The sequence below is a fragment of the Mus caroli genome, unplaced genomic scaffold, assembly GCF_978045245.1.
Source record: "Mus caroli unplaced genomic scaffold, Mus_caroli_1 scaffold_4, whole genome shotgun sequence".
In the NCBI taxonomy this organism is placed as follows: domain Eukaryota; kingdom Metazoa; phylum Chordata; class Mammalia; order Rodentia; family Muridae; genus Mus; species Mus caroli.
In genome coordinates this window covers 122,853,497-122,875,312 of record NW_028227259.1, presented here as the reverse complement: position 1 = coordinate 122,875,312, position 21,816 = coordinate 122,853,497, and the positions used below count along the sequence as shown (strand labels likewise).

General features: G+C 45.3%; 1 protein-coding gene across 5 annotated transcripts in view; it reads right to left on the bottom strand.

The window, feature by feature from the left end:
* Med13l (mediator complex subunit 13L) overlaps positions 1-21,816 on the bottom strand; it is a 208,673-nt gene that overhangs the window by 79,243 nt on the left and 107,614 nt on the right. For 4 of the 5 annotated variants that reach the window (XM_021162041.3, XM_021162043.2, XM_021162042.3 and 1 more), the window contains exons 3-4: positions 16,699-16,783; positions 6,614-6,697 (exon numbers count right to left, since the gene is read on the bottom strand). In XM_021162041.3, coding sequence (XP_021017700.1) covers positions 6,614-6,697; positions 16,699-16,783 — 169 coding nt within the window. The remainder of the gene's footprint in view (positions 1-6,613; positions 6,698-16,698; positions 16,784-21,816) is intronic. The other variant, XM_029477503.2, reaches the window with a different exon arrangement.

Here is a 21,816-nt window from a genome sequence, read left to right as displayed (position 1 = left end):
TCAGAAGGCTTCCTTCTTTGTGCTCTAAGCACAAATGATGTTAAGATCTTGCAGTCTGTTCTGTTTTCCTAACCAGCTACAGCACAGTACCCAGAAATACAGGGAGCCACTGTGTGGTACACATTTCCCAAAGGAGCATGCCTGAACCAAGTAAACGACTAAAATCCCAGCTGCTCAGACTTCAATACCTACTGAGTAATAAATCCTAATACAGAAAGACACTGGGTAAATATAAACTGTTACAAGAATCACTGGACTTTCACACACTTATAAAACCTAAGTATTTCAAAACTTCTTTCTTAACATCAAAAAAGGGCAGGAAGCCTCTATCTTGGTCAACCAACACAGCTCCATGGTTTGCTCTCTGGAGCAAACTTGTTCCCATGTCTTATGAAAAGAAGTGTAAGGATATTCCACTCTTCTAAGTCGCCCTTCAGGGGACTCTGGAGTTAAGAGCCGCCCAGATGAAACGTAGTAAGTAATAACTTAGGCTTCTCCATAGATAGGAACGTAGATTCTAACAGCAGAGAGGGCAGGTATCTGCCTAGCTCTTGTGCTGATTAAGGCTTATTGTAAATATAAAGATGGTGTGTGTCTTTTATCCAGGAACTAAATGGTCTAAGGTGGGGCAGAAACCTCAGGACGGGATTAAATCATTTCTACAACAGTCTTTAATCCCAGCACTTGGGAGGCAAAAGTAGGCAGATCTCTGAGTATAAGGCTAGCCTGTTCTACATAGCAGGTTTTAGGCTAGCCAGGGCTACACAGTTAAACTTTGCCTCAAAAACAAAAGCAACAAAGTTTCACAGTAGAAATAAATGGCTCATTAACACTATGTATAGTAAGAAACTCAAATACTTGAACAGCAATCTGCCTTCAATGTAAGAAACGACCACAACAGCCTGGTCTACAAAGTGAGTTCCAGGACAGCCAGGGGTATACAGAGAAACCCTGTCTCGAAAAAAAACAAACAAACAAACAAAAAAAGAAACGACCACAAAAAAACCCAAAACAAATGTTATTTTATCCTAGTGTTTTCCCAATGCTACTACCCCACACTGGGCACCATTGACAGACTCACAGCCACGTCAGTCCTGTCACAAATCTTATTTGTTATCTTACTCAATCCTAAAACAATTCACTTTTCACAAACACAGCAAACCTAGGCTCAATCGTTTTAAGTTACTTAGTCATATAGCCTTTTCCTTGACACTGTAATTTATTTAGCTACTGTTCAACTGGGGAGAGAAAGTCGCTCCAGGAATGAACATTCTATAGCTGTCCTGATACCCAATGCTGTGGTACCTTCCCAGCTGCCACCTTGCTGCATAAATGCCACCATGAGGACATGGAACGGAGCCAGCTCCTCACACCAAACAGGCCACCTGGGCACCACCTCCCTGCCCTCTGAACACAGGTCAGTCTCCAGCACCAGAATCCTCTCTTCTACCTAACTGCTTTCTCAGGCTCTGCAGCAAGCTCTACAGCATGCTCTAAAGACTGGAAGGGGGATAGGAATACTTGCAGCAAAATCTCCAAGTGCCTCAGAGGAAGCTGACATACAGCCTTCCCTGACTACAAGCTGACACCTTCCAAAAAAGAGGGGGCACAAAACAGTAAGCTGGGAAACCCACATGTACACGAATGTCCGAGTTACTCAGAAAATAGATTCACTTCTCTCATCAGGCAAAACAAAACACTCCTCTACCAGGGTGTCTCAGCCTGAGGCCAGGCTCTGAGAGGGGTATAAGCCACCGAAGAACAATCCACCATGCTGCTGTGTCTCCTCTAAGCAGTGACAAGGACAGCCCTCCAAAGTAACCTGTCCCCACACCACCAACAATCTGAAGAAAACATCTGCATCTGCCAAGAGCTCAACTACTGGAGGGAGGTGAGTGAGTGATGGCCATGTGTCCCACTGCTGTCCTGAACCCTCTCACACCTTATTAAATAGCTCATAGGGTGAGGGTGGGCAGCCACCACCAACAAAACTCCCAAAGGTTTGGTGTCATTCTTTTCAAATTGCTTAAAGAATCAGGCAGCTGAAATGAGAAAGAACAAATGTGCTGAAATAAGAAAGAGAATCCTAGAAAGAAGGAAGCAGAAACATCACCCGGCCTCTGCGACCTCTTCAACTGTGCACGGGCCAAGCCCCACTTCTTAATCAGGGCACTGCTGCCCGAGAGACCATGACAGTACCCACAGCACCCAAGCCTGTTGTGACTGGGGAAGAAGGTGCTACTGGCACTATGCAGGGAGAAGCCAAAGGCGCAGTTAATCATCCAACAACAGCCAACAGCAAACGCTCAACCCATGGCTGAAAACTCCTAGGGTTCATAAGTGATGAGTCCAGTCAATTGCCTGTTTACTCAAAGAAAAGACTAAAAGAGATTGGAAAGGGGCCGCGACCATCCCTGACAGAAAAGTTTACACGATTTACACTTCCCATAATTCAAAGTGACTGGGAATGAAGGAAGAAAGGCAGCCCACTGCAAAGAGAAAGGCCAGCCAACGGACACGGCATGTTCATTGTACTTCATAACTAGCATTATCACAGTAACTTTTAACTGTGCTTAAGGACATAAAGGGAAGGGTGCTCATAACAGATTAATGGGAAGTAACAGAAGTTTAAATGATTTTACACGCACACAAAGCATACACACACTTTTAAAGCCTAAGTTTTTTTTGTACTTCTTGTATGCCAATGTTGCAAAGGTCTTGTACTGGCTAGTTTTGTGTCAACTTGACACAGGCTGGAGTTATCACAGAGAAAGGAGCTTCAGTTGAGGAAATGCCTCCATGAGATCCAACTGTAAGGCATTTTCTCAATTAGTGATCAAGGGGGAAAGGCCCCTTGTGGGTGGGACCATCTCTGGGCTGGTAGTCTTGGTTCTATAAGAGAGCAGGCTGAGCAAGCCAGTAAAGAACATCCCTCCATGGCCTCTGCATCAGCTCCTGCTTTCTGACCTGCTTGAGTTCCAGTCCTGACTTCCTTGGTGATGAACATATGGAAGTGTAAGCTGAATAAACCCTTTCCTCCCCAACTGCTTCTTGGTCATGCTGTTTGTGCAGGAATAGAAACCCTGACTAAGACAAATTGGTACCAGCATAGTGGGGTATTCCTGTGACAACCTGATCATATTTTGAGAAGGACTGTGGAAGGACTTTGAAACTTTGAGCCAGAAGATCCATTCGCTGTTAAGAGCTCTGTGAGACATTGTGTAGGAGCTTGGAAGGTAATGTTGAGAACAGTGCAGAAGATGGAGGCCTGGCTAGTGAAATTTCAGAGGGAAAATTAAAGACTCTTTTCAGGGCCATTGCTATTTTGATTGTGAAGATTCTGTGGTTCTGGTTAGCTGGGGCTGAAGACTCAGCTGTGATTACCAAGGATACCAGAACTACTAAGGTGAAACTTTTGCATTACTGGGACTATTGATGCTGGTCAGCTGGAGCTAAGAAATTAGTGGTGATTGAGAAGAGACCAGCATCACTGAGGTGACATCTTCTGGGAAGTGTTTTCTGAGAGCACAGAGGCTGTGTTCCAGAGATAGCCAAGGTTGTACCTTGTGCTGTGGTTGGACTTAGTAATGTATAAGAGTTACCCAGGTGGTACTGGTTTTGAAGGCATGAAGGGGTCACACAGAGCAGCTGAGGCTCAGCACTGCGAGAGTCCATGGGAAGCCAATGGTGAATGTGCAGCCTCAGTTGCAATTGACGGCCCAGGACTGAAGGGGTCATGCAGTGTTTTGGAGATGCTAGTACCATGAGATGATCACCAAGAGCAGCAGCAGTGGACTACAGGCATCTGGAGCATAGAAGACAACATGTGTGCTACAAAGGGCAGAGCTGGAGAAGTGACCCAAGCCCTTAGAGGAACTCAGAAGATCATGAGTTGAATCCCAGATACTGGACAGTTGGAGTTTAACTTTTGCTTTTGATTGTGACTGTGCCCTGATATTTTTCCCTCTTGAAGGAAGAAAATATTTTAGTGGACCCCACAGTTAAGAGACTTTTAATTGTAAAGACTTTGGATTTTAAGAGAGATTGAAATTTTAAGTATTTGTAAAGACTGTGGGACTTTTAAAGTTATTTAGATCTTGGGGATGAATAAGAAACTAAGGGTTGAGGCTTACCAGTGATGTGTTTGTGTGTCAAGTTGACAAGGGGTCAATTGTACTGGCTAGTTTTGTGTCAACTTGACACAGCTGGAGTTATCACAGAGAAAGGAGCTTCAGTTGAGGAAATGCCTCCATGAGATCGAACTGTAAGGCATTTTCTCAATTAGTGATCAAGGGATAAAGGCCCCTTGTGGGTGGGACCATCCCTGGGCTTGCAGTCTTGGGTTCTATAAGAGAGCAGGCTGAGCAAGCCAGTAAAGAACATCCCTCCATGGCCTCTGCATCAGCTCCTGCTTTCTGACCTGCTTGAGTTCCAGTCCTGACTTCCTTTGGTGATGAACAGCAGTATGGAAGTGTAAGCCGAATAAACCCTTTCCTCCCCAACTTGCTTCTTGGTCATGATGTTTGTGCAGGAATAGAGACCCTGACTCTAAGACAGGTCTTAATTAAACTTTCACTATAATTGTACAAATAAAAACCCAAATATAAGCTTAATTTTTTTCTAAGCAAGAATGTTAGATAACTGATTACTAGAAACTGATTCACTTTGAATGTGTCATAATAAAATTATTCCATTTACAATTCATAATCTAGGTTATAGAGACACATGGTTGCCTATAACTAAAAATTGTAAATATAAATAATAATCTTTACTCTCACTTTTTTTTAGCTATGCTAGAAAATTAATTTAAACTTACCTAATTTTCTATTTAAAATGAAAGCAATGTTCCTTCTCTTTTGACAGAGAGACTCTGGGGAGTTGTTTTATAAAAAGCACCCATTAAAATACATGTATAAGTGAACGAACAATGTCTAAAACACAAGCCATCAATTCCTTAGGCACACCGGGTCTGACCTGTAGGAAGCCCCTGTGTACTGAGGCTCTGAGAAGTGAGGAGTAGAAACAGCCTTAAAATTTTTATTTTAAAATTTATTTATTTATTTTGAATATGACTGCACTGTAGCTGTCTTCAGACACACCAGAAGAGGGCATTGGATCCCATAACAGTTGGCTGTGAGCCACCATGTGGTTGCTGGGAACTGAACTCAGGACCTCTGGAAGAGCAGTCAGTGCTCTTACCCACAGAGGTGGCTCTCTAGCCCTACTTTTGATGTTTTAAATGCTCACATACCTCAGCACAAACGACTGTACTAAGCGAGATCTAAACAGAGAGCAGCATGTGAGCATCCAGATGTGACTAAGCTGCACACTGAGCGGTCACCAGCCCTCAGGAAGCATGCTTCAGCTGTGCCTCCACCTTCCAGCCGACCTTTGCCTGAGGGGCTGGACTCACTGTTGTGAAAGCTAGCCAAGCATGGGGGTGTCACCTATGTTGTGACCACAGCTCCAATACTGCCCACTCTGTCCCTAAAGTTTCTTCTTCATCATCTGACAGTAGGCACCACTGCTGATGTCACCCCTGGCCTCTCTCCAGATATGGCCTTGAGAAGTGACATCAAACCCCAGGGTGGTGGATGAGAGACCCTACCATGCTGTCTGTCTGGTGCTGGGACCTGATGTCTCCTCAGAGTCCTGCCAGGCCCTTAAGAACCCTTGAGTGAAGGCTGCACCACAGCAATCCACCAATGTTCTTCTGACCCCTAGTCTGGGACCTTCCAACAACCACTTTACTAAATTGAGATACACTAGGGGAAGCTACTGATGGACTCTCTTAACACCACGACTGAAGCCTTGCCAGCAGAACTGTTGACAGTAGCGTCACCCTAAGACTCCTGCCTATAGCCAGCAGCTAAAGCCCTGCCCTAGGGCACCTAGACAATTAAACAGGACCGAGGTGATGTGGCCCCCGTATGGAGCTCAGTGGGAATGGGCAATAAGTTCTATGTTTCATACCTAGCGTACAAAAAGAAAAAGAATAATTTGGAGGGGGGTAGAGGTGTTGTGCATGTTGTTTTGTGAAAATTAAACACTCTTTATCAATCTATTATAACTAGACTATGGTCAGCAGTAAGAAATGTTAAATTGAGTCATTTTGTTTTGGTTTCATTGATCTAGAAGTCCATGCCTATTTAGCAGCAAAGTTCATATCCACTGCAAATGTGGACCATAGCAACCGTCCATGGTCACACAGTTCACGATCTGCTTTTGACAGTCACCAAGCTGTATTCACTCATCTATGGAAAGGAGCACCTGGTGGCACTATACATATTTTCACCATTTAATTTAATTTAATTATTTTAAATTATGCCAAATAACAGTGTAAGGAAGAAAAGTGAGGGAGAATAACAGAAAGGCCACACTAGTGTGTCTCAACTCCAAACCATGTAGTGAAGAGGACTTCAGACACAGCCTCACTGCTGAGCGCAGGACTCTCTCATCACATTATCCAAGCACAAGCATGCAGTATGCGATAGCACATCGGCCCGAGAACAACAGGAACTGATAACAAATACACCAACCCCTCCCACCTAAGTCCAGAGCCAGCTGTGGTCAAGGCTGAGAAAGCGGAGCACCAAGCATCCTGAAGACTGACCTTTTGTTGACTGGCTTTTCATCCTTGTCATAGGGCCGCACAAACCACTTCCCAATCCTCACGAAGTTCTTATCCATTAGGCACCTACAATAAGCACATCAGGAATTAGCTTCACAGACTCAGTAACAAGTTAGCTTAGCACTCTGTCAACAACCCAGATGAGAAGCACTGAAGGAAACATAGGCAGTGCCAGATCCACTGTTAGAATGTTTCCTTATACTGAGACAACTCAGAACTCTGGGCATGGATTCTCAATGCCCCCCCCCCGGGGTGGGGGTGGGGGTAAGCAAGGAAGAGAAACAGTCGGGAGAGTTTCCCAAACTCTGGGAATTGAGTCACAGGTCTGTATTCCAGGCGTTCCTCTGTCATCAAGGTCAGAATGCAGGAAACTTAAGGGCTCTTCTCCCTGCATGCTGGGCTTGGAGTTTTCTTGTGATAAGCGATCAATTCTTTAGCAAGAACGCCAATAACAAAACTTTGGCAGAGTTCATCATCTGCCTTGATGCTTTCTTTCTGAGGGCACAAATCTACTGTCCAGGAAAATGAGGGCTGGGCAGCATTCTTCCCAGTAAGGAGTGTGTGCTGCACTCGCTTCTGTCTCCATGGCGTTTGGGCTGTGTGCTCTGCTGTCACATCCCAGGCATTCTCTTGAGGACAGATTAGTCGTTAGTGAACCCAAGTCGTAAGAGACAGTAACAGTGCAGACAACTAAGTTCATTCATGTGCAGGCAGGTGACTACTCCACCACAGCCCTCACCTGTGCAATGGGTGAGGCCGCAGAGCACCAACAAGTACCCTTGATCTTAAATAATACGAATGTAAAAGAAAATGGACTTTCTGAACGAGATGGAGCACAACGGTCTCTCAATGTCAGTCAATGAAACAACCCACGGTTTGAAGGAAAGTTGTCCAAATGCGGTGTGGAATTCTTTTGACCAGGGCCTGTGAGAACTAGACAGCAATTCTTATCTCAGTATTCAGGCAGATCTGTACTGTTTTGTCTCTGCCATTGTTCGTTCCCACTCCATCAAAGCCTATGGAAATAATTCAAGCCCTCACCCATTTTGTTACAGATTAAGCAAGTTAGTAAATGTCAGGCAACAGCCTCTCCTCACAGCAGAACTCACTCTGTGCAGACTCAATTGGAACAGGGTTACATCAAATACTACTGGATTTATTTGGAAAGTGAACGGTGGTCTCCCTTGTTCACAGTATAGAAAATCATTTCCAAAGTAACTCAACCTGACTTCACACTTCTAAGGGACAGAGACGCTGACTACATTAAACTCTGAGTACAAAGTCTGGAGCAGCCACCTATGGCAAAGGTCACAGGAGCTGAAGCTGTAAACCTTCGTCAGGTTCTTCCCTTGCCAGACTCCATCCATCCTGAGCAGACACTGCTGCACAGAACGCAGTCCAGTAAGAGCCAAGAGCTGCTAGCATCACAATAGCAGTCACCAGCACCAGTGTGAGTGGAGACGAGTGTCAAGGCCCACAGCTGAGGCACCGAGGGAACGTCTCCTGGCAAGGTCAGCGTCTCCAGAGTGGTGGGAGCTGCCAGGTACATCTGTGCCCAGGGCCAGGACATAACTGCCAGGTACATCTGTGCCCAGGCCAGGGCATAACTGACAGCTCCACAATACCTCCCTTAACTCCTCTTTCCTTCTTTTATTTGGTTTTTCGAAGCAGGGTTTCTCTGTGTAGCCCTGGCAAGCCTAGAATGTGCTCTGTAGACCAGGCTGGCCTTGAACTTATAGAAATCTGCCTGCCTCTGCCTTTGATTCCCAAATGCTGGGACTAAAAGCGTGCACTACCATTGCTAGCTCCTCCTTCTTTTCTTAAGCCCAGGTCCACATCATAGCTGAATTAATATGCAAACATTTTTTTCACTTGGTAAAAGCTGTCACTGAGTGTCTACCTTGAAATCCACAGTACCCAGAATAAAAGCAATGGTGACCAACACGGGGTCACAGCCACCAGCAAACTTCATCTCAGAGAACTGCATTGGATAAAGTTGTGCTGGGCTTGGGGTGGAGATCCATACACAGCTCCTCTGAGGTGAGGCTGAACATAATAAGAACATGAACAGGATGCTGTCAACTCTAAGCCTTGGGAGGAAATGGAAAAGACATGATTATACTGTCGAAGACAGTTCTGTGGCTGACTAGCATCTGGGGAGTCCTAATTCTGAAACAGACTACAGTGGAGCAGACATGCAATCTGAAAAGAAACTAAAAGGAAACATAAAAGTTCTTCTAATACTGCAACAAAGTAAAGCAGCACAGAGCATAGCAGTGGAGCAAGAGCAAGCAAGGCACATAGTCAACTCTGACCCAGCTGCTTCCCAGGAGACAGCTCCACAGCTAGCGAGCCAAGACTCCCCTGCCTGTGCTACTCCTCCTCTCCTGTTTTAATCTGTGATGACAATCCCTATCTCTGATGCCATCTGGGGTTTCTCTTGTGTTTATATCAGGGTCTCAGTTCTCAGTCAGGGTGACAGTGACTATTCAACACAAGTCAAATGCCTGTGCTATGGCATATTCTGGGTCCTGCTCTGCACTGCCTAATGCTCAATCAATAGCTGACAGGAGAGTTAGACACATTAAGAATTAATTATCTTCCTGTTCATAATCCAAGCATTCTTATGGCCATGTGTGTTGTGTGTGCTCTGACCACGAGGCACTCAGTGACCGGGAAGGAAATCTACTGAATTTGTGTCTTCAGAGCCTGTCTGTCAGTTCCCATGCAGCCTAAAACCACAGCACCTCAGCACTGATGGGATTGTGTGGCTGCTGAGACATATTCAGAAAAACCAACACTACTACAGACTGCGTGAATTATATTCAAAGAACATAATTAGGCAAATGGTTTTTTAAAGGTAGTTTTAAATTATAAAAATATCATAAGTAAAATATACACTTCCACCATTCTTTGCTCTTTTTGGTAGGATGAGGGTCAAAATGTGTATTTAACTCAACCTTGTAGACAATTCTGTCTGCTGAGAACTGCTTCAGAACACTTCCCAGTCCCTACCAGGCATGTATTATAGTCAACCTGGGTACCAGCAACATTTTCAAAATCAGTTTCCTAGGAAGGTGGCATTGTTCTGTAAGGCAACCGAGGAGCCCAGAGGCTGACAACGCTAAGCAACAGAGAAAAAGGTTCTCTCTAAGTGCCCACACCGGCAAGGGCACCATGTCAGAAGCAATGCAGCAGTGCTGGAAATGAAGGCAAGTGCCACGTGTGCACCCACGGGAGGTCCCTGGGATGTGCACTCTGTGGTGACCCACATGGCCCTGAATAACTGTCCAATGTGCCAGCTCCCACCTTTGCTCCCGAAGCCTGGGCAGACCTGAGGCCGGGTAACAAGTGCCTGGGCAATGCCCAGGCTAACCCAGCAAGTCACTTCCCAGGTGGGTAGGACCGCTGGGAGGAGCAGAAGGAAGGGCACCTGGCTAGCACTCCTGACACAGTGCCCTCTGCCCTCTAGCTGCCCACAGACTACATCCCACCCACCACCATTGTCAGTGCCACCTTCCCCACCCCAAATTCATCAAATTTAGGAGATCGGTTCTGTCAAGCTTACTGCCACATATACAGCTGAGGGAGGGACCCCTTCCCAGCTGGTTCCACACCCTCTCACTCAGTGGGTGGGCATCTCCTGTGCTCTAGTGGGTGCTGATTCTTGCAGCAAGATGTAGCCAGACAAGGCCTGTCTACTTTACATCCTCTCTAAAATACTATAACCTTAAGTTCTTTTCCAGGACTAGCCTACCCTGAAATGTTCACTCTGCCTCATGCAATTCCAAAGACCTGAACCTTTCTTCATGGCCCATCCAGTGTCTAATGCCATGTTCTCATTACAAACAAACAACCCAAAACCAGTTGTCAACATTCTCACCCAGTGATGATTGATTGATTGATTGATTGATAGATAGATAGATAGATAGATAGATAGATAGATAGATAGAGATAGAAAGAAACAGCTTGACTGATGCTTTTAGAAGACACAAATTCCTTTCCAGGCCATTTACAACTAGATATGTGTCTAGGTTTTTAGACTTAAAACCTCCCATTACAGACTGTACCCCCTAAATCTAAAGACTCATTCTCAGGCATGGCATTTCCATAAAATGGGAACTGAACTGTTTCTTGTACTATGTGATTCCCAAGGGCACCAGATGTCTCCACATCAGATAACCATGTCTTCTGCTGCAGTTGTGCCTGTTACTCAGCTCCATGACTGCAAGAGCTATACTGCAGCCTCTTGCCCACCATAAGACACCAGCACCCAGAGTGTGTGGGCCTCTGGCTGGTGTGGGGGCAGGTCCAACCCCATGTTATGCTCCCTCACTTCTAAGGCACTATGGATGGCAGAGGGAAGCCTGGCAGCCATCAGTCAACAGCACCAGTACAGTGCCAGGTAGGACACCATCCTTTCCAGACGTCCGATCCACACTGCCAGGTTCCCCTGAGTGCACAATGGCAAGACTGAGCACACAGCCAAATGTTTTAGTCGCCTTCCACTGTGTGCAAAGCAGTGCTGACCTGACCTCTGGAGATAGCAATGAGTCCCCATGAAAATCAGGACGTTTATTTTATTCCAAAGCCTTCAGGCACTTACAAACTAAAGCCAGAGTAACAAACCTAATGCCAACCTGGCAGTGTACCAGATGTTTCGGGTTGTCACAATGTCACCATGTCACAAAGGCAAGCTGCTTCAGTATATAAAACACTCTTGAGTTTCTGAACTGCACACATGCTCTGGTTTTTGGTTTGGTTTGGTTTGGTTTGGTTTGGTTTTCAAGAATTTTTACTCCATACTCATAGACCAGGTAATAGAGTTTGATGCATCATGAAAATCCATGTCAACTGCAATGAAGGAAACAGTCAACATGTCTCAAGTGCTAAATCACATAGAACAAGCTCCCAAAGAGCAGCCGCACAAATGTTTCCATAAGGAGGAGGAAGCAGCCTCAGTGTAGCACCCAGCTTAGCCAAGGCAGGGTGAGAACAGGTGGAGTCACCTAGGTGGAGAGTTTGGACAATCTATGCTCACGTGTTTTTACAAGGTGGGGAGAGGAAAGGGATGTGTAAGAGAAGGGGTGGGGCTAAGCTCAATCACAAGGGAGTCTAGATAAATAAAAACGAAATTAATGGTATTTTATCATCCTGGGCATTTAGCCAAAGATAACTGGCCTTAAAATAAACTTGGAAACTTGCTTTCTCAAAGGACATGGGAAATAAGCAACAGACAGACCTGAGACAAGGAACCACATGTGGCACTGTCTGTCCACTTTTCAAGTACTACGGAGTCACAAAGACAAAACCGATAAAGAAGCAGAGAGCTTAAAATTCCTTCCCCCTCCCCACCCCCCAGAAACCTGCCAGCTCCCAAGCCATAAAGAACAGCTAACTGGAAGACAAACTGTTATCCCACTGACCATCAAGCACGGTCATGTGACTTCAACGTCCATACCTCTCCCATATTGATTCTACTTTGTCCGTTTAAGTCTTGTGGCCAGTATCTTACTGATGAAATATGAGCAAATGTGGTATGCATTACTTCAGGGCAGATGCACCACAGGCTTTCAGAACCTGAGTTACCAGCATTCTTTGCTCTCTGTCAGGAAGCCAACAAGGAGAGGGAGAGGCGGCCTGCTCAGTGCCTGGGCCTGGGGCAGGTAGGCCAAGAGCACTGCAAGCACACAGCCAGCCTCTGCTAGGAAGGAGGAGCATGACCTCCATAGTGTAGCATCCCTGAGCCTAACTTGACTGGTAAATCAGGCCAGTGGCCACCAAAAGGAAAAAAAAAGGCTGGGGAGGGGAGGGGAGGGGAGGGGAGGGGAGGGGAGGGGAGGGGAGGGGAGGGGAGGGGAGGGGAGGGGAGGGGAGGGGAGGGGAGGGGAGGGGAGGGGAGGGGAGGGGAGGGGAGGGGAGGGGAGGGGAGGGGAGGGGAGGGGAGGGGAGGGGAGGGGAGGGGAGGGGAGGGGAGGGGAGGGGAGGGGGCAACTTTCTAAGAAATATGAACATGGGGTGGGCACGTGCATCTGATTGTCAGACAAGCAACTACATTCAAGGAGCAGCACAGAGACCATATGAGGCAAAAGAGATGGCTCACAGTAAGGAGCGCCTGCTGGGCTTCCAGAGGTCTTGGGTTCAGTTCCTAGCACGCACAGCAGCTCACAGCCATCTGTAATTCCAGTTCAAAGAGACCTGATGCCCTCCTCTGGCTTCTGAAGGCATCAGGTATGCACTTGGTACACATACATACGTCCATACCAGTAAAACTCATACAATAAAGTAAAATAAATAAATCTAAAACCAAAACAACAAAAACAAAACTTAAATTGCTACTATATTTCAAAAGATGACTGACTATGACCCAGAAGGTATGTTTTAAAATCACTCCATCAAAGTAACAGGAGAGGACAATGTCCTCTGCCCAGGGCAAATTCCATTCTCACACCAAGTGCTCTCTGAAGATGAAACAACTGCCAGAACCTGCTCAGATAACAGGAGGTCTCAAGGAAGGAGGAAGCACAGAGGACAGGTGTTAGAGACCAGAGTCCTTGGAGTGAGCTGGAACTATCAATGTCGAAGCCACTCTAAAAATAGCAATCCTGACTGCCCTTCTCTAGGCTGTGAGGGCAGTCAGCCAAACACAGAGCTCTCATAATGAGAAAGGGGGTGTGCTGGGCCAAGGACCACATCACAGTTCATTAGGTGATGGAGTGAGACCCAGAGCACTCCTGTCTGTGCAGGTGATAAGGAAAAGATTTCAAGAAATGAATCTCTGGAAAAAAACAAAGCTATAACACCACTATGCAAATATTCGCACAAGTAGCTTGTTGTTCATTTGTTTCTAAATGGACAAATTCGTCCAGCTGGAAGTGCATACCACAGGCAGGCAAACACTGAATGTGACACAAGAAATGAGTGTCTGAAGTCACACTGCTCACAATTTAGAATGGCTACAGAACATCAATAGAGTGAGTGGTGCTTCAGTACCAATCAATAGCCGTCCAGAATGCAATGCTCTTCTGTGTGAAAACGGCAGGACCGCTTAGCTCCGGCAGTAAACTCCTCCTTAATGAGTCACGGCAGTGACATCACTGTTAGCCTTTCACAGAGATCAATTTATACAGCTCCTTCTCAGACCTAAGTAAGAGCCTTTCAAGGCAGTGAATGGAACTGCCTTTTAATTAAGGGTCTTTGCACCTTAAGAAAGGCAGGATAAATCACTTATTCAAGGTTTGTTGTTGTACCAACTAAACAAACAGTAAGAAAGCGCACAAGCCCTGCTGCTGAGCTGTCCTGTTTTTAGGACAGGAACTCAGAATTCAGGCTGGAAAGGCAGGCTGACCTTCTGTGGGCACAAGCAGAAAAGCCCAACAGAAATGGCAGGAAACAGACTGACAGAGAGAGCTCCCCCCACCAGTGCGGCAGCGAGTTTTCACTCACAGAATGCAGCCACCCCAGGATGGAAGGAGAATGAGTGACTACGTTATAGAACCGCAGCCCCAGTTATCTCACAGGGACCTTGAATTACCAGACTCCCTACCTGGGGTAGAGGGAAACCCAGATCATCAAGTGCTTGCTCAGGTGAAGGCTGTCCTGCTTCCTACCTCAGAACTCACTCCCAAAAGAGGTCCAGAGGGGCCCCTCTGCCACTATTTTAATAGAACAAAATGATGAAATCTATATGAAAATAAGAATTATTGACTGAGTATGTGAACTATATTACACACACTCACTGAAGGGCCCTGCACCCCATCTCCCACTAGCAGGCTGTTCATGGAAGGCTGGATGCTGACAAACTGAGACCCAAAGTTTACTGTATATAACAATTAATTTTCTTAAAAAGTAATGGTTCGATTTGACCTAGGCTTTAGTTCCCATCATAAATTCTAAATGCATGCACCCTGAATAAGGAACTCAGCTGCAGGTTCAAGCCGAGGCATGCTTCAGTTGCCATCAGGAATCCTGATGCATGCACAGCCTTGAATAAGGAACTCAGATGCACATCCTTTCACTAAGTTCCCTAGTCTTCACATTTTCTACCAACAAAGAGAAATGCTAACACACAGAACTAAGAAAAAGTCATGTTCTCCTGGGAGGAATTAATCACCATCTAAGAACACAGTGAGTTAACAATAGTAAATAGATATTCTGTTCACATCCCCTAGAACCCTACTTAAAAAGTGTGCGCGGTGAGCCCTTTACAAGACACACAATTGTACACACAGTACATTGTCCCTGAATGCCTTTTGGGTGGACTTTTGTTCTTGTTTACTTGGTAGGGGTATAAAGAATTGCCAAATACTTCATTGATGATTATCTGATCTTCAATCAATAATGCTTCTTTAGACGAGTGACATCTTTACAGAAAAATGCTGAGCAAAGTAATGTCAGGGCCTCATTTGAAGGAAGCAGAGCTGTTTAGAAAAAAGGCCTTTTTAAGGGACTCAGGCCGTGTGTGGTGGCGCACGCCTTTAATCCCAGCACTTGGGAGGCAGAGGCAGGCAGATTTCTGAGTTCAAGGTCAGCCTGGTCTACAGAGTGAGTTCCAGGACAGCCAGGACTACACAGAGAAACCCTGTCTCAGGAAACTCAGACTCTGTTACTTAGTGACTTCTTGCTATCGCCCTAGCCAGGAGTTGGAGTACAAATTTAACAGTACTATAACGTCCTTCCATTTTTAATGACCTTGGAGCATCATCTACAGATTCCAGAGAAGAAGGGAACATTGATTCCCACTGAGGCTTTTAACTGGGCCATTCTTAGTCATCTGTGTCTCCCCAAACACCGCAGAGAGCCTGGAAAGAGTCCTGCTGCAGGAGGTAAGGAGGCAGGCACTCCCACACTGATGCTGCACACTACTCAGGGCAGCATTCTTCAGTCAACTCTGCAAGGCTGTGTTACCAACCTAAATGAGAGCAATGAGCTATAACTCATGAATAAAGCACAGCCCCATGAATGTGAGCAGCTGTTTTAAGAACAGCTCTCTAAAAACCCTAAGGATCCCAGGTTGGCCTTGAGCTCCTGGCTTCTACTTCTGGAGCCAAATAGCTGCAGATGTGTGCCGCCAAAGAACAAATGTTGTTTATATATGTGAGTAGATCTGTAGGGCAGGGGAGAGAGGAGGATACTGCAGGGGTGGGGCAGAGAAGAGGAAGAGGGACGACTGGATCACAGACTGCCAAGTAGTAAGAGAAGACATGGTGACATTTCAAATCAACATTACAGAGGTAATGGTGATAATGATTCCAACAAGGACAGTGAGTAGGTGCTAAAAGCTAGTAAGTGGGCTGTAGAGGAAGGGAGAACCCACAATCCCACTGTGTCTGCCACAACTTACAAAAGGAATGGGGCCGACCAGGAGCTCAGTTGGCAAATTTCTAATTTAGAAGTAAGAAAGCTGACAGAGAACACCACTCCAACCAAGTGACTGCAGGCTCTGACCTGTGTCAGATGCTGTAACTCTCAGAAGAGGTACAGCCTCACCTCCGTGCCATTCCTATTAAAAAGAATAAGCCTAATAGAATCACAAGAAACTGCCTGAAAATGAGGAGCCAAGCTAAGGCCCTACTCATCACCAAGGGCAGCATCTGCAAGAACGTTACAGAGAAAGGACTCTCCCAGATCTGGAGAGCTGTGTAACTAAACGATGAATTATCATGTACTGTCATGGATTAGCTCCTCAACTCGGTGCGAGAAACGTAACTGTCAAACCCACAGCATCTCAATGACAGCAAGGGTTACAGGAGATTGTTTTGTCACTTCTGTGGTCCTGTGCTTACGGGAGAGGGTCTACTTGACCTTAGGAATGGATCCTTCATTTTCAAAGAGTAATAAAAGGACACTGAACCTAAAGACTGAATAAGAAGCATGTTCAGACTGGGAGGGGATGCAGAGGTCCTCTGTGCTGCCCTAAGCTTCTCCAGGAGGGGATGCAGGGGTCTCTGAGCTGCCCTAAGCTTCTCTGGCAATATAAAACAAAAGGAAATATAAAAGCATAGCTCTCACATTGCAGATGACCCCGTGTCTAAAGCCCACGGGGACTCTGGGCGCCCCTTTCTTACCTTTCTAACAGATTGTGGATTGCTTTGAAGAGCAGCGTCCTACATTCATAGGAAAGGCCATTTTCCCAGAGTCCTTCTTCCACAACTGAAAAGAAACAAGAAAAAAGAAAAAAAAAAGAACCAGTAAAAAGGACATCCAAATAAAAAGAAACGTTGACACATTTTTCTATGCAAAGTTAATGAGCTAATTCAAAGGTTTCACCTCAGTCTCACAGGGAACAGAAAGGGGGTAGTAAATGCTGTCCTGGGGGAAGGCAGGAATGCAGGCAGAGAAAACAGGGTTCAGGGGGTTCAGGGGGCCATGCAGGCCCACCGGCCTCTCCAGCCTTCAAAGTGCAAGTCACTTCTGATACTCTCAGGACAACTTCCCAACTCTCAAAGATTAATTCTGAGCAACTTCTATTAAAAAGTAACAAAGATACCATAAAGTAATATCTAGGCAATTCCCAAAAGTATCTGAAAAGTATACAAAGGTTGTTTGACTGGAAGTCTATCTAGATGGGACTTTTTTAAAGAATTCAGATATTGCTAAAAAATTAACTCTTGCTAGAGTATTAAATTGTTTCCTGGACTTAGAATTTTATAAACACTGAACATTTATATTTCCTCTGAAATAATCTATGCCATGGGCCAACAAGTATCTCTAAAAGAATCCAATGCCCATGCAGTCCTAAAGTTGTTTTCCTTTTCATAATTAGATAAGGAGGAGCTCCAAAATAGATGGTTCCTTAAGTTAACTCAGATTGGAGACAGGGGAAATGGTAGCCCTTGGAGGCGGAGGCAGGAGGCAGGAGGCAGGCAGAGTCTGACTGCATCAGACCTAACCAAGGGTCTGGGGAAGCTGGGGTAGTGATGCAGCTACTCTGCTCAAGGGATTTCGGTTCCGCGGAGTGAGAAGGAAACCTAGAGACTGAGGACAAAGGCAATGGTCACAGAGTCTGTGGGGTCCTACAGGAGCGGGGCAGTCTCTTTATGAAACCCACAAGTCATTCAGAGCTAAATACATACAACATTTTAAATCTAGGCTCCAAGCTTCCCAGCTAAACATTAATTCTGTATAGATAAAAAAAAAAAAAGTAGTAGGAAAACTGTTTTATAGGCTGTATTTATCAACTTAAATGTTTTTGGTATCAAAAGAAAAAGACACAAGAAATCAAATAGCTGTGTAAACACACACACACACACACACACACAGAGTGGAAAGTGTCAATCAAAACAAAGAATCCCTAATCGCAAACACTGCCCTCCAGCTACTATAACTGTTACAGGCTGGCAAATTAAGAATGGCAAACAGAAGTGAGCCTGCCTCAGCTGCTGTGTGCAGACCCAGGCTCCTGGCAGTGTTACCTCGCTGTAGTGATAAAGCTGTGCTTCAGATCTGTTTAAAGTGCTGTCATAAGTAACAGCTTTTGAGATACCATCCTCATTCAGATAAAGTGTAAAAGTACTAAACATTTTTTAGAAGACACCATTTTATTACAAACAAAATTAAATAGCAGTAATTATTGCTTAGCATCCAAATACTCGAAATCTTCACAATTTATAGCGCTTTTAAAACATGTGTCTTACAGAATCAGTTTGCTCTTTAAAGAGAAAGGCCATGTTGAAGGTTCCAAGTGCTCAGGTGTCAATGTGGCAAATTATCAAAGCAGCAGGGAGGAGTTTCCCAGCAGACCCCACCTGAGGGGGGGGGGGGGAGGAGAGAGTGAGGGAGGGTGAGGAGGAGGAGATGCCCAGGAGCATTGGGAAGGGCCACAGCACACATTCCTGCATCCATCCTCCATCTGCACTGTGTACACAGTCCAAACTGAAATTGCTTCAGAGGAACACAGGCTCCCTCTGAGCTGTGTTACAGATTCCCCTTAATATATCACACTGCAGCAAGGGCTGAAATGAACATCTAGCCTTTGGAAACACTTCTGACTCCCCCAGTGCTTTTAACCTCAGGCAGCAGAATCTACTGAATCCTATGATCCAGAACCCGGAGCTCAGCACACTGGCCTCTGCAGAGGCAGGGGGGGGAGGGGCTGATGGGAAACAGTTTCTCATTTAGTCACTAAAACTACTGAAAAGCAAATTTTGTTTGAACCCTACAAACACAAACAGACTTTTAAGAAGCAAGAGGCAGGAGAGGAAGTCCCTTGTTAGATTTGCTGTGACACATGGCTAAGGGGCAGGAATCTAACAGGAGACTGAGAGGATCTATATGTTCCTTGTCTTTTGTTTTCAACTCTGCTGCCCAATGCATAAAACAGTTTTACAAACTAAACTCTCCAATTCTCACATCTACTTCCTGAGAACTATAAAATAAATAGGCACTGCAACAAGACAACATTTATCAACTTCACCTATGGACTGTGCCAAATAATACTTAAAGATCTCAATTTTTGATATCTGACTTCTAAGAGACTGACTTAACAAAGAACTGAGTAACAAAATAGCATAATGCCACATTAATTCTGAAATACAGCATCATACCCATAAAAATCCAATTACACAAGGTATCACTGACTGATCACCATTCTGCCGCCATTGATTGCCTTGTAAAATCTATTTGAAGTCATTAATAACTAAATGGACTTATTTATATCAAATCAAACCTACTCGGTACGCCGCTCTCCTGAACTAGTCGTGGATGTAGAACGCTTGGTATCACTTAACAAATCTATATCAGAAATGCATTTAGCTTGTCCACTGTCAATTCATCAGTCAAATATGGATCAGAGGATACAATAGTAGAGCTAGAAGACATATGTAGAAGTGCTGTTTGTTCTGACCTGTCTGCAACGTTCAGGAATAACAACCCTGAAAATGCTCAGCAGACAGAAGCATGGCTGTGACATGCCATCTCACCAGGCTAACGTATTCCTCAGGAACCTCTAACAGCATGGGTCCTCTGTCAGTTGCAGGATAACCAGAATTTTAATGAAGGTTTCGGCTCTGGGATGTGGCAGCTGAGACAAGACCCATGTTAGCATTTCAATGGATCACAAGACTTGTGTAAAGCCAGTAAATTTTCAACTAAAGGAGGTCAGAGAATTAGACTTCCGGATACACTGAGCAAGACCTTCAGAAGACAGCTATGCAGAAAACAGCCCACATCCCTGTTATCAATCACACTGCAAGAGAAATCGTCAAGTGTCGAATCACACTGTCTTCCAAACCCAGTGTGTCCCACTCACCCATCTTTTCAAGCATGATACAATGAGCATTACCACTGTATCTTTTGCTGTTAATGCAAAACTGCTCTGGAAGGGCAGCCCCCACCTGGCAGAGACCTCTGGCTCCCAGGAGGGCAGTCTGCACCTCACGGTTGACTCCAGTCTTCCCTTATGAGCACACACCACTTAAACATCCTAAGTTAGGCTGATGTTTATTAAATAACTACATGTTCAGGAATTACCAGGGATCAGCATGAGATATACATTAAAGGGGGGGGCGGGTGTTTTTGCACAGATTATCACAGTATAGCCCAGGCTAGCCTCAAACTCATGACAATCCAGAAGCTTCAGCTTCCAGATTTCAGAATTATGGGTATGAAGAGTATTCAATGTTAATGAAAAGCACGCATGTAGTTGATACACAGGATGCACACATATATGATATATACACATACAGCACACACATATATGATACACACATATGACTCAGTTCGGGCAGTTTCACTTCAATCCATCAATGCTTAAGATAAACTTTCCTCTATGATGGCTGTGTTAGTCAAGAAGACTTAACCCCTGGGTTTCAATGTTGCTCTCAATTAAACAATAAAAATCAAAACCATTTCTTTCCTTCTCTTCAGAAGAGACCTGCTTTGAAACATAAACACACTCGGGCTCGGTGCTGACAGGATAGGTCCTGACTTGCCTTTTACACTGATGCTAAAGCAGTGGCTGTCAGAGCTATCACTATGAGTGACCCCTACTCTGTAACTGTCTGAACCGCAGCTGTCTTCTTGGCACTCTCCCCCGACCCCAGCTCAGCCAGCATTGCTGTTCTTGCTGCAATAATCTTGCGCAGCAGTTTACAGGAGGCTTAGCCCTGGCGGAGTGCACTGGCTGGCATGACCACCAGAACACGGAAACACGATTCATTAGCCACGCCTGAGGAGATAACAATGCTTCGGCTGTTTGCTGCCTTTCAGTTCGCACATCAGCCTGAGAATAATGCTCCCTCCTTACTCAACAAGCACATTTACAGACAGGAAAAACTGTAATCACCTTTGATTAAGAGACAGCAGATTTTGCCTATATGAGCCGCCAGCCATGGTGACATAGTAATTAGTTTGTAACTGACAGGTTAAAACAGCAAATGTAGCAAAAATAACATGGAAGAGGGAAGGGAGGAGAGAAAGGAGAGGGGAGAAGGAAAGAGAAAGAGCAGACAGAAGGCTCAGAGACCACGCCTGCTCTGCGTGCCCTGCCCCACTGAAGGGTGGCACAGTGGCGGTTCACAGTACAGTGAGAGCCACCTGAGGCAGCCACACACACACACACACACACACACACACACACAGGCACGCACGCTCATCTCAGGAAAACAGTGGACACTCTTTGGTCATGCTTTAGCTAAGTACTACTCACTGGCCTTGCTTTTCTGCTCCTCTCACCAAAACTCTGTGACTGACAGTTACAGCAGCGTCCATCCGTCCCTCCTTCCCCTCCATCTTCCTTTACCACACTTCTACTGCACCTCTCTCACCTGGCAAACAGCTTGTCTTCATTTACATAAACATTGTTCCAAGCTTTTTTTCCTAGTGTGGATTTTAGAAATACTCCTTTGAAGAAACCCCAGACTGCAGAACAATTATGTCCACTCATCACTTGGCCCAGCAGGCAATCAGAAGCACAGGTTCCCACTGTGAGGACAGAGGCCTTAAGAGCAAGCACAGCCATCCTGCTACTTCCACACCCAGGGGCTACACCCTTTGTGGAAGCAAGCCGTGTGCTGCCTGCCAGCCAGAGTTTGTGCAGACGTTGGTACATAACAGGAAACCGTGTGCTAGATGTGGAGTGAGTGCAGGCAAATTAGCAAAAGGGACAGTTTGAAGCTAATATTGTATATAATTAGCGTTTTAAAAACAATTACTTTTTAGGCTTTCCATAACATTACTGTACTTTA